The sequence below is a fragment of the Eurosta solidaginis genome, chromosome 4 (genome assembly GCF_040869045.1).
Source record: "Eurosta solidaginis isolate ZX-2024a chromosome 4, ASM4086904v1, whole genome shotgun sequence".
Taxonomy (NCBI): Eukaryota; Metazoa; Arthropoda; class Insecta; order Diptera; family Tephritidae; genus Eurosta; species Eurosta solidaginis.
Window position 1 is genome coordinate 176,011,318 of NC_090322.1, and position 18,052 is coordinate 176,029,369.

The 18,052-nt window shown below is 37.4% G+C and overlaps 1 protein-coding gene across 2 annotated transcripts; it reads right to left on the minus strand.

Annotated features, from left to right (window-relative positions):
- Positions 1-1,682: 1,682 nt before the first annotated feature.
- LOC137248348 (uncharacterized) lies at positions 1,683-10,714 on the minus strand. 2 transcript variants are annotated; one of them, XM_067779218.1, is made up of 4 exons: positions 9,782-10,714; positions 9,393-9,721; positions 6,715-6,835; positions 1,683-4,460 (listed from the first exon to the last, which is right to left on the minus strand). In XM_067779218.1, exons 1-4 carry the CDS (start codon positions 9,998-10,000, stop codon positions 4,239-4,241), a joined length of 891 nt encoding a protein of 296 aa, XP_067635319.1. In that variant the 5' UTR covers positions 10,001-10,714; the 3' UTR covers positions 1,683-4,238. The 2 variants fall into 2 exon arrangements, with proteins under 2 accessions (XP_067635319.1, XP_067635320.1); XM_067779219.1 differs by having other exon boundaries at positions 4,334-4,460; positions 6,732-6,835.
- Between the last annotated feature and the right edge of the window lie 7,338 nt (positions 10,715-18,052).

Consider the following 18,052-nt stretch of genomic DNA (forward strand, 5'->3'; position numbering starts at 1 on the left):
ATACTCAGCTGAGCAGAGCTCACAGAGTATATTAATTTTGTTCGCATAACGGTAATCCGTAACGGCATAAACTAATCGAGATAGATATAGACTTCTATATATCAAAATGATCTGGGCAAAAAAAGAAATTCATTTAGCCATGTCCGTAAACACGATAACTTGAGTAAATTTTGAGGTATCTTAATGAAATTTGGTATGTAAGTTCCTGGGCACTCATCTCAGATCGCTATTTAAAATGATATCGAAAATTTCGAAAAACCGAAAAAGGCCGATAATTCATTACCAAACACGGATAAAGCGATGGAACTTGGTAGGTGGGTTGACCGTATGTCACAGAATAGAAAATTAGTAAAATTTTGGACAATGGGCGTGGCACCACCCACTTTTAAAAGAAGTTAATTTTAAAGTTTTGCAAGCTGTAATTTGGCAGTCGTTGAAGATATCATGATGAAATTTGGCAGGGACCTTACTCCTATTACTATATGTGTGCTAAATAAAAATTAGCAAAATCGGATGACGAACACCCACTTTTAGAAAAAAAAAAATTTAAGTCAAATTTTAACAAAAAATTGAATATCTTTACAGTATATAAGTATATTATGTTAACATTCAACTCCAGTAATGATATGGTGCACCAAAATACAAAAATAAAAGAACATTTAAAAATGGACGTGGCTCCGCCCTTTTTCATTTAATTTGTCTAGAATACTTTTAGTACCATAAGTCGAACAAAAATTTACCAATCCTTGTGAAATTTGGTAAGGGCATAGATTCTATGACGATAACTGTTTTCTGTGAAAATGGGCGAAATCGGTTGAAGCCACGCCTCGTTTTTATACACAGTGGACCGTCTGTCCTTCCGCTCGGCCGTTAACACGATAACTTGAGCAAAAATCGATATATCTTTACTAAACTCAGTTCACGTACTTATCTGAACTAACTTTATCTTGGTATTAAAAATGAGCAAAATCCGACTATGACCACGCCCACTTTTTCGATATCGAAAATTTCGAAAAATGAAAAAATTACAAAATTCTATACCAAATACGAAAAAAGGGATGAAACATGGTGATTGGATTGGTTTTTTGGCCCAAAATGTAACTTTGGAAAACACTTTGTAAAATGGGTGTGACACCTACCATATTAAGTAGAAGAAAATGAAAAAGTTCTGCAGGGCGAAATCAAAAGCCCTTGGAATCATGGCAGGAATACTCTTCGTGGTATTACATATATAAGTAAATTAGCGGTATCCGACAGATGACGTTCTGGGTCACCCTGGTCCACATTTTGTTCGATATCTCGAACACGCCTTCACTTATACAACTAAGGGCCACTTCCTTTTAAAACCCTCATTAATACCTTCAGTTTGATACCCATATCGTACAAGCGCATTACAGAGTCACCCTTGGTCCACCTTTATGGCGATATCTCGAAAAGGCGCCCACCTATAGAACTAAGGCCCACTCCCTTTTAAAATACTCATAAACACCTTTCATTTGATACCCATGTCATACAAGCACATTCCAAGGTTACCCTAGGTTCATTTTCCTACATGGTGATTTTCCTTTAATTTGTCTCCAAACCTCTCAGCTGAGTATATAATGTTCGATTACACCCGAACTTAGCCTTCCTTACTTGTTTTTTAATTGTTTTACTTGCACACACTTGAATTACTACTAAAGTTTTTATTTAAAAATTTAATTTACTATTAATACCAGATTTTTCATTGCGAATTTAAACTACAGATAAAAGTGAGATTAATTTACTTTGTCACTTTGGCTATTTAGCTTCAATTTTACTTAATATATTCGTTAAAGCGCCCAAAGTCCGGGATAAACTCAAAAAGTTCATATGTGGGATCGATTTAGTGCCGTTTCGCTAGTTATAAGTGTTTGTTACATTCTGACATGTGAAGCTTCTTCCCGTTCATACTGGTTGCTGTACCGAAGGTTTTTTGCAGCGAAACTCCTGAACTGTATTCGGCTTACTTTGACCACCTCTCAGGCCCACGCTGAGAGCTTATTCTCCAGGTTTGTTGTGTCGATCACTGCTCCTAAACTTTAGACAATTTACAATGCTGCACGGTACTGTGAGATAGCTCTCTCTCTGAGCCGTACCCTTCTCCGCTCCGTTCCTCTCTGATTGGATTGACCTGCCATTTCATAACCGATCTCGTTGATATTCTGCTAACCGAATAAGTAATTTTTTTTGTGTAGTCTCTCTGCATCCGCCCCTGATCTTCCTAGCACAAATCTCTGTATCGCGATGTTGCTGGAAGAACGATTCCAAATTGTCAATTTTTGAAACGCGAAAGTAATTTCTTTGTTCTCGATATGTAGTAACGACCCTAGAACTGTACACATAAATTAAAAGCCGTCGATGAAAAGTGTATTTATTTTAAAATTTAAAATAGTCACATCGTAAAAACGGTTTCATAGAATATAGTTATGTACCATGACGCAATTAAAACAAGACAGGGGATCTCAGTAGTACAACCACAAAAACTTGACGGCGCTCATAATCTGGTCATGAATTTTAAAGTAGTAGGAAGGGAAAATGTTTGGTACTATTTTGCCACTACCTTAACAATGTAGTATGCGGAAAAGAGTGTAACTCGATATTGGAAACGGGAATATGAAAAAAGAGAAAATAAAGGAAATGGGAAGAAACAAGTAAGGACAGGACTGTCTTCGGCTTCGCTGAAGACTTCATACCTTTCATGAATGGGACTGAACAATAATCTTATCCCATTCGTAATATCCAAATAATCAGCTGTATAAGATAAGAAATATATAGTGAACAGATGTACATCCTAAGTGATGTTTAAAGACAGCTTATGTGGGGAATATACTATATATACCACATATTTATATGATTTTTTTAGACAACAATATATGCTATATTCGTAAGCATTTGGTGAAATTACGAAAAGTTTGTTATCTGAACAATCGGTTGTATGAGATATATACTATACGAGCCTGACCAGTGCGCATCTTGCGCAACCAATATAAGTCGCTTATCAAATATCAACAGAAATCAGCTGTTCTATTAACTTACCGCTTGCCCTGCCATCTAGCGTATAACAGCAACTGCCGTCAATCTTAAAACTTACAGCTTTCGCTGCCATCTAGTGTACAATAGAAAATGTAGATAATGCAGTGTTAATATCCACAATAGTGCCATAGTATAAATAGATTTCTTTGTGTGCTCATATCGTTTATTATTTTTAACAAATTATTTTAATAAAATATAGCTAAACAAAAGCACTACGACCAAAATTGCCCAAAGCTCGCTAAGAGCCCGAATCCCCATCTTTACAACCAAAACTTTATTTATAGATTTGGATTCCAAATAAGAGGAAAAAGGGACCCGTACATAAAAACCGCAATTAGAAATAATATATATGATGATATATTACCGATCTATACAATTTTTTCAGACAACAATGAATGCTCTATACGTAAGCATTCGGTGGCATTTGAAGTCTCTAGATGTTAAAATGGGGCAGTAATTACGAAAAGCTTCTTATCTGAACAATCGATTGTGGGTAATATATGCTATATATACGACCGATCTCATCCATTTTATCAGACAATAATATGTGCAAGATACGAAAGCATATGGTGAAGTTTGAAGATTCAATCTGATAAATTGAGGAAGATATGACAAAAATCCTCTTTTCTGAAAAATCGGTTATATGGCTGATATATGCTATAGTGGTCCGACCCGGCCGGTTCCGACAAATGTCTAATCGGACACCTAGATATCACAAAAATTGAGGGACTAGTTTGCATACAAACAGACAGACGGACAGACGGACATGGCTAAATCCACTCAGCTCTTTATTGTGATAATTTCGGTATACTTAATGGTGGGTCTATCTATTTTCCTTTAAGACTTACAATTTTGAGATTCGTGACGAAGTTCATATACCATTTCATTTTCATGAAAGGTATAAAGGAAGTTGGCAAGTCGGAAAAGTACAAAGAACAAGAGAAAGATGGAGAGTGAGTGTAAAAGTAAGAATAAGGGTAATGGTTTTGTTGACATAGTAGTAAAAAGAGGGTAACAGGAAGATTAAAAATAAGGATAAGTTTAAGGGCAATGGTGATAGATAGACTTGGATAGGAACAAGAGCGGGATGAGTACGATGAAAAGCGCCATGGTTTTATTGCGTCATGGTTATGTATATAGAAGTACATTCATTTTATATCTTCTATTTTCGTTGACAATTTCTTCTAGTTATTATTGCAGTCGTCGCCTTTTGTTCTATTTGTCCTATTTCTTTTATCTTTAGATATATTGCTGCTGTTATTTGTTGTTGTACTAATGCTTTTGATATATTTAAATTTTCCATTCTGTTTTTGCACATAGAATTGATTCAGTTGTAAAGTACTTTCATCTATAGCAGCTAGTTCGGACTGGGAGAGACCATTTATGATGTTGCCAATTGTGCTCACCTTTTGAAAGAAAATATGGTAACAATGGTTTAGAACCATCTCGAGCTTATTTCAAATATTTTTACTGTGGTGGATGTGGTTCTTAATTATCATTGATTGGTACTTAACCAGCTAGGCGATTGCGGCCTCTACATATCAAGGCACGCCAGGTATCCCGCCAAAGCGATAGGTTAGCTTGGGATGAATTGGTCGGTCCCTGAGGACCTCACATAGACAGAATACAATAGTGTAGAAGTTCGTTAAATGGCCAAACTGAAAATCGTATTGAAAAACTATGTTGTTAAATAGCTTCACCCCCTTGGGAAATACTAGAAGATTTCTAGGACATATGCTGCTTCTAGAACTGGTAACTGTATCACTCCCGATAGCTGGAGTTTTAGCCTGGCGAAAGATTTACGTTGGCGAGGCGAGTACCGAAGAAAGTTTTATGATAAACTGTACGGGCTTTACGCAGACATCAACATAATCCAACGAATTAAAATGTAGGCCATGTTATGCGAATAAAAGATGACACTCCGGCTAAGAAAGTATTTTTATCGGAGCCCGCCACGCCGCTGGAGAGGCCAGGTGGAAAACTATTCAAATTCCCTTAGTGTGACCAATTGCCGCCAGTTAACCCTCAGAAGAAGCGACTGGAGCGCCTTGTTGGACGGCCATAACCGTTTAAAAGGTTATGCGCCAATTAAGTAAGTAAGTACCCTTGCAAACGCAGGGCACGAGCCAAATCATGCTCGATCGCTTCCATTTCCAACTCGCATTTCCTACATCTGCTATCACTGACTAGGCCTGGTTTAAAAGCACTAGACGATAGAAGGTCATGTCCAGTCAGAATACCTGTCATGAGCCTACAGTCCTCTTTTTTTTTAATGATAAAAGAACCTTTATAACTTTTAGGTCTACTGATCTGCACTTGATCAGAAAATCATAGATTATGATTGCAGCTTCTTCTTTTAGCGATAAGTGGACTCCGAATGTTTTGGGGAGCTTTATCGATGTTGATGGTTTTTTGCCGGTTATTTATCTGGAACGATCCGGAAAATAATTAGAATAACGGTCCGACCATCGCGGGACCGATTTGATGTAACAACGTTGAACCTTCTAGGTTACCTTAATCGCTCCAACAGATAGGTGAGGTTGACAATTGCGTTGAAGAAACTATAAATATAAATTCGAGACTGTGCAAAAACAATGTCAGCTCTTTGATTACTGAGCTGTAGAATAACGTGCTACTTTGGACTGAGTAGGCCATTGAAAAGAAAAATCTTCTGGAGAAGAGCAAAAATCACGCTCTACAAGTCGCTCTTCATACCTTCCCTGATATATGTATGGCTCGGTATCATGGACGGTGTCGCGAGGAGATAAGTTGGCTCTCGAATTTTTCGACAGAAGAGTTATCCGGAAGATTTATGATGCTGTCCGTGATGCCGACGGCGAGTATGGAAGAAGGTAAAATGATAAGCTGTATGAGTTTTACGCAGATATGACGATAGTGCAGTGAATATAAACCCAAAGGCTTCACTGGCTAGGACATGTTATACGAATGTACGAAGATGTTCCGGCCAAGAAAGTATTTCAATGGACACCGCAGTTTGGAAGCAGTGGATAGAGAAGACCTCCACTGGTTGGGAGAAGCAGATGAAAGAAGACTTGACCTCCCTTCGTGTTCCCAATTAGCGTCAGTATCGCGAGAAAGGCATAGCTGGCGTGACATGTTACCAAACAGACAAAATCGCCTAGGCGGTTAAGCGCCAACTAATGATAATGATAACCACATGAAAGGACTGAAAAAAGGTATACAATCCCTTGTGTTAAAAACATATTTAGCAGGCGAGGCTCTGGGTTTGTGGTGGGATGGCCTAGAAGGTTCAATGTGGACATATTAAATCGTTTCCGAGATGGTCGGGCTAGTACCTTAATGTTGCTCGTTACTGGAACGTACTGGATCTATATCCGGCAAAGGACCATCAACCTTCGAGGAATGTCCTTATCGCTACCAGAACATGCGATACTTCCCGAAAGTTTTGGGGATGGTTATGTTGTTATTATTGTAGCGAGAAGAACATTCTCCGAAGGCCTTGGGAGTGTTATCGATGTTGATGGTCCTTTGCCGAATGCAGATACGGCACGTTCCGGTAACAAGCACCTTTAAGATACTAGCCAAACCATCTCCGGAACGATTTGGTATGACCACCTGAAACCGTCTAGGCCATCATCCAAATTCATGTTTGTAACGTTATATACATTATATACTTACATCAATTTTTGACCAACCTTTGGCCTCTCCGAAGGCATCTTCACGCATTGCTAATTTGGCGAAATTTCGCAATTGGGTTTCAGGACAAGCATCGATTGAACCAATAAACTCAGCTGCAAATCTTAAGTTAAAAAGATGTATTTATTGAATCTTGATAGCATATGAAAAAGCAAGTGATGTGCAGATAGGGGGGCTTTCAATCTTCAGGAGATCTTTTCCTTCCAATACTCCTAGCGTCTACCCACCTTTTTTCAATACAATCTATGATTCAAAGTGCGCATATTAAAACTTTATATGGAAGAATATCTGAAACACCTTTCGAAAAAAAAATGTCCAAACACAAATACGAAAGTGTAGATTTCCGCATTTGTAATAAAAAAAAAAATGCTAATGTGAAAATGCGACCGCATTAAGGCGCATTTTGGTATGCAAATTCGTAAGGAAAATGGTGCATAATAGTAAATGCGGAACGTGAACGGCCTACACTGAAAGAAAAAACTAGTAAAATCAACAGAAATACGGGTCAATTCAACCGAAATTTCTGTAAATTTTTATCCATCGCAACAACATGTTGAATCAACTGCGCACAAATCGTTGATTCGTAATTGACCGTTTTATTAGTCAAATGAACAAAAAAAGTTGTTGCGCCAGCTTTGTACGAATGTACCCTATGCTGCCATATACATACATACGTAAATATGTGAATACATAAATACGCATGCTTGCTACATATACATACATATGTATGCACTTACTAAAAAACCAAAATTAAATGTAAGGCGCGATAACCTCCGAAAAGATCTAAGGCCCGCTCTCTTCCAATTTGCGTCGTGCTCCTTTTTAATTTTTCCTACAAATTGGCGGGACCGGACCTACTTGTTTTATGCCGACTCTGAACGGCATCTGCGAGGCAGATGAGTTTTCAACTGAGAGCTTTTCATGGCAGAAATACACTCGAAGTGTTTGCCAAATACTGCCGAGGGCGACTTCGCTTAGAAAAATTGTCTTCTAATTGAAAAACCTTATTTCTAAAATTTTGATGTTGCTTTGCCCGGGGTGTGAACCCAGGGCATTCGGGGTGGTAGGCGGAGCACGCACAACTTCAATTGGGCACACATCAAATATGCTGGCACACATTAAACATTATACACTTTATTATTTTGTTTTATTAAACACACTTTCACCAAATTTTATATTTTATAATTTACTAGAAGACCCGGCAGACGTTGTTCTGTCCTAAATTTGGCCTATCTGCATACATTTTAATAAGCTTTTTCCGTCTGAATCTGCCCTCCCCCCCACCCCCCTATAGCCTATAGCTCGAAACCCTACACACCCAGGGGTATGAAAATTACCCTCTACTAAAGCACTCATCAACAGCTTTCATTTGGTTGCCATATTCTATAAACACACTCTAGGGGTACCCGGGTCCACGTTTTGGCCTATATCTCGAGACCCTAGTCACCCAGTCACCTATCCTATATTTCAAGTTAGATCAAAATACACACGGGGTGCAAAACAAATTCAAAATCGGTTCAGTAGTTTAGGTGTCCATTGACCTCAATTGTGTGACACGTGTTTTTTATATATTAAGATTTAATTTATAGTTTTGAACTTCGCTTTGCAAATATAAATGAAAATAGTAGTACTTGTAGTATAAATGTTTGACATAACATTTTAAATAAAGAACTTGTAAGTTATAGAAAAGTAAACAATCAAATCGCAGGAAGGTAATTCACCAATGAAGTAACTTTTCATGTAATTCGGCAAGTTTAATTTTCGTAACACTTTAAGTTGAAAAGATTCCAAAACAACTCAAACTTTTATGTTGTAGGAAACATTAACATTAAAAAAGGATGTTTTTATTATATTATTAGATACGTTCGCGTGAGTGAAAATTCGTAAAAACTTGAACAAAATGTTACTAACTTTGGAAAAATCCTGTTCGTTCAAGCAAAACTTTTGCAACAAGGGGGAGCAATTTTGCATTTCGCTCGGAGGAGAGGTTACAAAATTGACCCGATAAATAGGTATCCCGGTATCTCATAATTTTTTGCACAGTAAATTCTAAAAAGGGTTTTTCGTTTTGTATTGATAACTGAAAAACTAGTTTTTTGTTGTTTTCCCAATTTGTGTGTTTTTCGATTTGTTGGGTTTTTTTTTGGTGTTTTTTTTTTTAAACAAATGGCACCATCGTCATAAGTACAAAGTAGAGAGCGCAGTGAGCGTAAAATTCTTTTTGAAATTTGCTCATGTATTGACTGTTGATTGCTGTTGAACTGATCAGTGAGATCAGTTGTGTTAACAAAAAAATTAGTTAGATTGATTAGGAATCTGTCAATTTTACAGAATTTTGTAAACTTAAGAGCGACAATTTCTCTTCAGTTGAAATGACTAAACTAATTTGTTCGCTTTAGAAAGAACTCGGTCGAATTAACCGTAATTCGATCAATTTCACCGAATCTCCGTTAAGTCAAGAACAACAGAATAGACTTGTTGATTTTACTAGCACCATTTCTTTCAGTGTATAAGACTCTTTCTGAGTTAGCTGAAAAATATTTAAAAATGATTTAAATACTCGCCTTTACTTGCGAGCCGTTTCCTCAGTTTCGATTGCTTAAGAACCCTAGACTGCACATCACTAGAATCCAATATTTTTGAAAGCGTAAAAACCTTACTTGAAAGCATCTGCATGTATATTCTCGATATCGCTCTCATTCAGATGGCATACAATTTCACCCAATGAAATCAAATCATATTCCGAATATGTTTGCGGTTCCTTGCCCAGCCATTCATTACGCACTTTGCTTGCAATTAATGCCATTTGTGCTTCACTAAAGCCTTGGCTCATATCGCTACTCCTCAGGGCATGCACTCGACCAAATGCCTCCACAATTTCCACACGTGACATGCTGATATTATGCAACTCATCCATTGTGATGGCTGTGAGGACCAAATGTATTTTGGCATAAACTTCGGCTGGTATATTTTCTACGCCATCAAAAGCCTGCAAAGTCGTAAAAAGGTCACGAAATCAATGTTTTCTTGCAAATTTCTATGAAATTACCGTTTTTATTAGACGCCATACATTTTCACTGGTATTCGTGGATATTCCTTCGCTATTAACTACGCCTAAGCATGGCTCTAAATTTTTCCAATCAGTTTCGTTTACTCCGTTGTCATGCAGCAGCGTTTGACAATCGTAAGCTTGAGTGAAATTTGTGTTGTTATAGATACTAAGAAGTATCACAAGGGCTGATGCAGCGGGTTTTTCGTTGAGCTGCATTTATGTACGTTGCAAATACACTTCTGTTCTGAATTGTGTTTCCGTAATTGCTATGAAAAGTCTCTGTAGGACATCCAACTTTTGTGAGTAAAAATGTGCATGAGTGCGTGCGTAATTTATGCATGACAAGCCATTGAGACAAATTGATTGATTGATGCGCATATGCAATTTAAAATGGTTCAAAAGTAATGGAATTAAAGTTCTATCACAACGAAACTCCTGCCACCGGTCAATATATGCCCCCACAGGAAACCACTTTAACCTAATGGAATTTAAATTGAAAAGTGGTATTAGAAATCAAAAGATTGCGAGCGCGCATATTCTTCATCTCAATTCGATAGCTGATTTTTATCTAATTTTTGTTTATCTGTATTGGGCATTTCACTAAAAAAGTTGTATCGAACTTTTCGAAAAAAAAAAAAAATTATTATGATGCGAGTTGAGCCAACTGCCAAAGAAGGTAAGGTGGATACGACAAGAGTGATATTTTCGGCACAGACGTCAAAATTACAAATATCGATTACTATCGTGATCTCATCCTGTATCTCTTTCTATCACCCGCTGAAGATAGCCGACCGGATGCGTCGCCATATTGAACATGCTGCCAAAATGCTTCCAAAACGTTAAAAGGTAGCCATCTTGAACATCCTGTAAGGAAATTGACGGATAAGATACACTTGTTTTGTCCACAATGTAATTATCCTTAAATTGTGCTCAATAATTTTACGTAAAATCACAACCGTTGAGGCGATCAAAACTACTCAACGATGCGTTCAAAAAAGTATTACTCAACGATTGATAAACATCTGTGTTCATCGAAAGCGCTCATTATCTCTCATTATCCGAGTAAATAAACAACTACCATTTTGATGTGTAAACTGCTTTGCTCAAGGTATGAGGGTATTCAGAATTTAGGCGTAAGATAGGCGTTAGCATAGGCGTAGTCTTTGGAAGTTGCATGGAATATAGAAAGGAAAAACAAAAGCAGGGGAGTGGAAAAGAAAGATTACTAGCCAAAACCGAATAGAAAACTGAAGCATGAACTGAAGCCGGACGCGTGTTAAGCGGGAGTCATTGGTGCCGTTTGTCGTATCGCTGTAGTCGTATCCCTAACGTAATCAGCTGTTTATCGTTACGACGGTAAACCAAAAACCAATTGGTTGGCTACGATACGGTTACGACCTTAGCGGCACCAATAATCGATTGCATTGATTCACATAAGGTTGGTCGAATCAGCTGTTATAAGGTTACCGATACGGTTACCGATAAAGCACCAATGTCTCCAGCTTTATCCATTTTTTATCTACAAGCTATCGGTTTGTTATCGATGGGTTATGGGTGTTACCCATTTCTTATGGACGAGTTATCGAATCGAAGTGTTATAAATTTGCCACTGCTTACAAATGTTGTCGATTTTTTATCGACGAGTTATCGGTTTATTATAGAAAAGTTATCAATTTATAATTGAAAATTTATCGATTTATTATCTAAATTTAATTGATTATTTATCGTAAAGCTATCGATTTGTTAGCGATTATTCGATTTACTATAGAAAATGTATCGATTTGCTATCGATATGTTACCAAAATGTATCGATTTATTATGGAAAAGTTATAGATTTTTTACCTAAAGCATAATAAACAGGGTCTATGGTGAGTGGCCAGAAGTTACACGTTTTCGGAATAGAGGCATAGCCCTTGGCGCTCTACCCAATTTTACCGCCTCTAATGCTTCTTAATAGAGAAATCGCTTCCGTGTGGAAACTCGGACGAAATTTAGCAAGTCTTTAGTCTGCGATTCGATGGCACTTGCCTTTAAGTATCCGGCAACGGTTTAGTTAGGCTCCCCAGATAGTCTTCAAAAAGTTATAGCTTGTATATATATATACTAGCAGACCCGGCAGACGTTGTTCTGCCCTAAATTTGGCATATCTGCATACATTTTAATAAGATTTTTCCGTCTAGCCCCGCCCTCCCCCCACCCCTCTTCACTTTTTCCTGATCCTGAATGAATAAATCATTCCTCCCTCCGACTTTTTCGCTTCATCTATCTCCATATTCGTCTCATTCTATTTCTTTCTCAGTCTCCTTCTCTCTTTTCTCTTCTCTCACGTTCTTCTCATTCGTCTTCATCTCGTATTGCCTGTCCTAGTGGTATGTATTTTGTTCCAGTCCCAGTCCCACTCCGAGTCTCAGTCCCAGTCACAGCCCGTCTCTGGTCTAATTCCCGGAAAAAAGGATCGTAAATAATAATATAGGCAAATTTATATACCTAGTTTCAGGCAAATTGAATAAGACGTATGTAAATAGGTATGTGGGTATTATTAATTCATGTCTCTATTTCGGCTTCGCATGCATATTTATCAGTTTTGCCAGGTTGATGCGACTAAATCGAATATCAGAATGAAAATTAATTTAGAGCTCTCAGCAACGGCTTCCATTTGATATCCATATTATATTACCCACACATTTTAGGGGTACCCGGGCCAATTTTTCGGCCTATATCTCTAGACGTCGATCGCAACCAAAGCTGTGTAATAACCACCGCGTGAGGTATACGCAACTTGTGTGAAAGCTTGAACAAAATCGACCGACGCATCTCTTCAAAAACCGGCGACCAACTAACACACATTTTAGCCTTTCTTTTTATATATATAGATTTTTATTTTTCACACTTCAGTATAATATTAACACGAAATGCAGATATTCGTTGCTTTGAAATTCGGCTTAAAAATTGCACATGGAACAACTAAAGACTCTCCTGAATTAAAAAAAATGTCCTAGTACCTCTAAATCGCAGGAGCCCTCAGAAACCCTGGGTCCGGGGGTAATCCCCCCGCCCCCCCCCCTCTCGGCGGGCCTGGTGATGTGATATACTTGATATCATTCGCTATAATATTTTTTATTGATAACGTTGTTTAATTACACACCAACCAATTACACGGAAGTATATCCGCTCCACCTGCAAATATGAGTGCCGGTGCGTATACGTAACATTTTATTATTACGTATAAACATATAAAAAACCGATATAACCTATCCTATATTTCAAGTTAGATCAAACTACGCACGGGGGAAAAAAACTTCAAAATCGGTTCAGTAGTTTAGGAGTCCATCGCGGACAAACAATGTGACACATGATTTTTATATATTAAGATATATATGGGGTATTCCATCCCATTTCAACCAATTTTGAACCCGACCCCTTTAGAATTGGCTGAAAGTTTTTCTTCTTTGCTAGCTTACGAAAGACGTTTTTCAGAATTTTTTCAAATTTTTTCATCCACCTCAAAAAAAGTTATGAATTTTAAAAAAAACACCGTTTTTGTTTTCAAAAATAAAAAATTTTTTTATCAATTAAAATGATTTTTAAGTATTATTTTCTTTATATATTATGGTAATCTACGATTAAAATAACCAGGATTAATGACTGACACAGTCCTAAAAATAATGTAACAAATTATGAATTTATTTTCTGGCGTTTAAATATTTTAAAAATTCTTTGTTCTTCTGAATTTGAAAAGTGTTTAACATACAAACAACTGTTACTTGCGGGTTGCTTAACTATTTTCGAAGCTTCTTTACGACATGAACTGCATAATAAATAATAATCACCTAATCCTAACACTACTTTCATAGCGTCAGTCGCTGGACGCAAACCAATTTTTTTATAATGAGACTCCAACTCAAAAGGATTGCAACATCGATCCAATTGTTTATTTGATGCCATGATATTTCGATGAAATTATTTAATAAACGTAGATAAGTATTGAATACGAATGTATGTGTGTACCGGCCTAATGCAGTTGCTGGACAGCGAAAGCGAGTCATTTTAATCGTAGATTACCATAATATATAAAGAAAAGAATACTTAAAAATCATTTTCTTACATTTTTTTGTTATATAAATAAAATGGATAAAAAAAAAATTTTATTTTTGAAAATTTTTTTTTTCAATTAAATAAAAACAAATATAAAACAAAATCGGCCCACTCCGGGATTAGTTGGGATGATTGCAGAATTGATCGGTTTTTTATGAAAAAAAAAAATAATAATAAAAATGGCAAAATTCGAAAAATCTCGAAAAACTGAAAAATAAAAAAAAAAAGTAAGGAAGGCTAAGTTCGGGTGTAACCGAACATTACATACTCAGTTGAGAGCTATGGAGACAAAATAAGGAAAATCACCATGTAGGAAAATGAACCTAGGGTAACCCTGGAATGTGGTTGTATGACATGTGTATCACATGAAAGGCATTAAAGAGTATTTTATGAGGAAGTGGGCCATAGTTCTATGGATGGACGCCATTTAGGGATATCGCCATAAAGGTGGACCAGGGCTGACTCTAGATTTTGTTTGTACGATATGGGTATCAAATGAAAGCTGTTAATGAGTATTTTGAAAAGGAGTGATCCTTAGTTCCATAGGTGGACGCCGTTTCGAGATATTGCCATAAAGGTGGACCAGGGGTGTCTCTACAATGTGTTTGTACGATATGGGAATCAAATGAAAGGTGTTACTGAGCATTTTAAGAGGGAGTGGGCATTAGGTCTATAGGTGGACGCCTTTTCGAGATATCGCCATTAGGGTGGGCCAGGGGTGACTCTAGAATGTGTTTGTACGATATGGGAATCAAATGAAAGGTGTTACTGAGCATTTTAAGAGGGAGTGGGCCTTAGGTCTATCGGTGGACGCCTTTTCGGGATATCGCCATTAAGGTGGACCAGGGGTGACTCTAGAATGTGTTTGTACGATATGGGTATCAAATGAAAGGTGGTAATGAGTATTTTAAAAGGGAATGGGCTTTAGTTCTATAGGTGAACGCCTTTTCGAGAAATCGCCATAAAGGTGGACCAGGGCTGACTCTAGATTTTGTTTGTACGATATGGGTATCAAATGAAAGCTGTTAATGAGTATTTTGAAAAGGAGTGATCCTTAGTTCCATAGGTGGACGCCGTTTCGAGATATCGCCATAAAGGTGGACCAGGGGTGTCTCTAGAATGTGTTTGTACGATATGGGAATCAAATGAAAGGTTTTACTGAGCATTTTAAGAGGGAGTGGGCATTAGGTCTATAGGTGGACGCCTTTTCGAGATATCGCCATTAGGGTGGGCCAGGGGTGACTCTAGAATGTTTGTATGATATGGGTATCAAACGAAAAGTGTTACTGAGCATTTTAAGAGGGAGTGGGCATTAGGTCTATAGGTGGACGCCTTTTCGAAATGTCGCCATTAGGGTGGGCCAGGGGTGACTCTAGAATGTGTTTGTATGATATGGGTATCAAATGAAAGATGGTAATGAGTATTTTAAAAGGGAGTAATCCTTAGTTCTATAGGTGGACGCATTTTCGAGATATCGCCATAAAGGTGGACCAAGGGTGACTCTAGAATGTTTGTACGATATGGGTATCAAACGAAAGATGTTACTGAGCATTTTAAGAGGGAGTGGGCATTAGGTCTATAGGTGGACGCCTTTTCGAGATATCGCCATTAGGGTGGGCCAGGGGTGACTCTAGAATGTTTGTACGATATGGGTATCGAACGAAAGGTGTTACTGAGCATTTTAAGAGGGAGTGGGCATTAGGTCTATAGGTGGACGCCTTTTCGAGATATCGCCATTAGGGTGGGCGAGGGGTGACTCTAGAATGTTTGTACGATATGGGTATCAAACGAAAGGTGTTACTCAGCATTTTAAGAGGGAGTGGGCATTAGGTCTATAGGTGGACGCCTTTTCGAGATATCGCCATTAGGGTGGGCCAGGGGTGACTCTAGAATGTTTGTACGATATGGGTATCAAACGAAAGGTGTTACTGAGCATTTTAAGAGGGAGTAGGCATTAGGTCTATAGGTGGACGCCTTTTCGAGATATCGCCATTAGGGTGGGCCAGGGGTGACTCTAGAATGTGTTTGTGTGATATGGGTATCAAATGAAAGATGGTAATGAGTATTTTAAAAGGGAGTAATCCTTAGTTCTATAGGTGGACACCTTTTCGAGATATCGCCATAAAGGTGGACCAAGGGTGACTCTAGAATGTTTGTACGATATGGGTATCAAACGAAAGATGTTACTGAGCATTTTAAGAGGGAGTGGGCATGAGGTCTATAGGTGGACGCCTTTTCGAGATATCGTCATTAGGGTGGGCCAGGGTCGACTCTAGAATGTGTTTGTACGATATGGGTATCAAACGAAAGGTGTTACTGAGCATTTTAAGAGGGAGTGGGCATTAGGTCTATAGGTGGACGCCTTTTCGAGATATCGCCATTAGGGTGGGCCAGGGGTGACTCTAAAATGTTTGTACGATATGGGTATCAAACGAAAGGTGTTACTGAGCATTTTAAGAGGGAGTGGGCATTAGGTCTATAGGTGGACGCCTTTTCGAGATATTGCCATTAAGGTGGGCCAGGTGTGACTCTAGAATGTTTGTACGATAGTGTGTGTGCCTACATGGTGATCAAAAGGAATATAAACAAAAAGGCAACCCTTAGAGACCAATTGTACAGCGAACAACGGGACATTCATATGGCTTAGCAGCTAAAAGGCTTGCACTGATATGAATGTTGGAGATTCGAGTTCAACGCTCAGCTCCCGAAAAGCTAGCTGATGAAGAAGTGAAATTCAGAAACATGTCCTAGTAACCATCGCCGTTTGCAAACTTACAATTTTTCTCTAATATCTATTACAAAAACCATTGTATAAAGCAATATGAGCAAAGCTCGCTAATTAAATACAAAAAAAAAAACTTTAAATATTTTTTGTATTTTTTCCGAAAAGTACATTTAAAAACAAACCGTGTTTTTTTTTTTTAAATTCATAACTTTCTTTTGAGTTGGATGAAACAATTTGAAAAAATTCTGAAAAACGTCTTTCGTAAGCTAGAAAAAGAAGAAAAACTTTCAGCCAATTCTAAAGGGGTCGGGTTTAAAATTGGTCGAAATGGGATGGAATACCCCATATATACATATATATATATATACAAGGTAAAAATTGCGCACTCCTTTTACGGCCAAACTATAACTCTAAGGTTTAAACAGCTGTACACGTGTCGATGGATCTTCTCAAGGAGCAATGCAGACTATTAACCAAATTTCAAAAAAGTTAAATATGGTGCTAACATATAAAATTAAAAATGACACCAGCACAGACGCTGTAAGTGTGGCTATAAGGTGGTGGCACTGTCTGTGTATGCTCTGAAGCAATTCCCTTTTGTGTACGCATAGAAAGAGAGTATTTTTTCAGTAAAAGGTGAGTTGTTTTCTTCTGTACTAACCGCAAACACCACGCCTGTAACTTAAAGTGTTTGAGCATATGATGATTTTTTATACCTGCAAAAGCACGGAGAGGTGTATACATTCTGTCCTTCTATTGGAAATATAGAGCCAGAGATAGCATGAGCAAATTCGGGCTGATACGCAAAGTATTTAGGAAAGGAAAAAGCACGTGATTAAGTATTCAAATTTAAGTTGAAATTAGTGGTAGGTTTTTGTCAATGGGAACAGTATTGGGATGATTTATATGAAAATATAATTTCAAAAAATACATTTATACATAATATAAAATAAAATAAAATAATTAGGAATATAGCACAAAATGGAGTTTAAAGAAAGAAAGAAAAAAATAAAATATAAGGAAATAAAATAAAACAAAATATAATAAAATAACGTAAAATAGAATAAAATGAAATTAAATTCAATTTAAGGAAACAAAAAAAAATAAAATGAAATAAAATAAATAAACATGGAAAACAGGGAATGAAAGAACAGGAAAGCAAGGGAAGGGAAGGGAAGGGAAAGGAAGGGAAAGAAGGGAAATGGAAAAAGTGGAAGAAATCAAAAAGGAAGGAGAGGAAATGGAAAGAGAAGGAAAGAAAAAGGAAAGGAAAGGGAAGGGAAGGAAAGGAAAACAAACGAAAGGAAAAAAGGAAAGGTAAGAAGGAAAAATAACTCTTAGGTTATGGTGTTTATTGTTTTATGTTTTATATTTTGTGGCAAATCTAGGTTTTTTAAATTGTAGAGCGAAGAAGAAGAAAAAGTTAAATATTAGCACTAAATATTTTT

Coding starts and splice junctions, on each gene's coding strand:
- LOC137248348 (XM_067779218.1), bottom strand. CDS start 10,000: ATGCAGCTCAACGAAAAACCCGCTGCATCAGCCCTTGTGATACTTCTT. Junction 6,836..9,392: donor ATACATGCAGATGCTTTCAA/GTAAGGTTTTTA, acceptor TTTTAACTTAAG/ATTTGCAGCTGAGTTTATTG. Junction 4,461..6,714: donor AAGGTTGGTCAAAAATTGAT/GTAAGTATATAA, acceptor TTCTTTCAAAAG/GTGAGCACAATTGGCAACAT.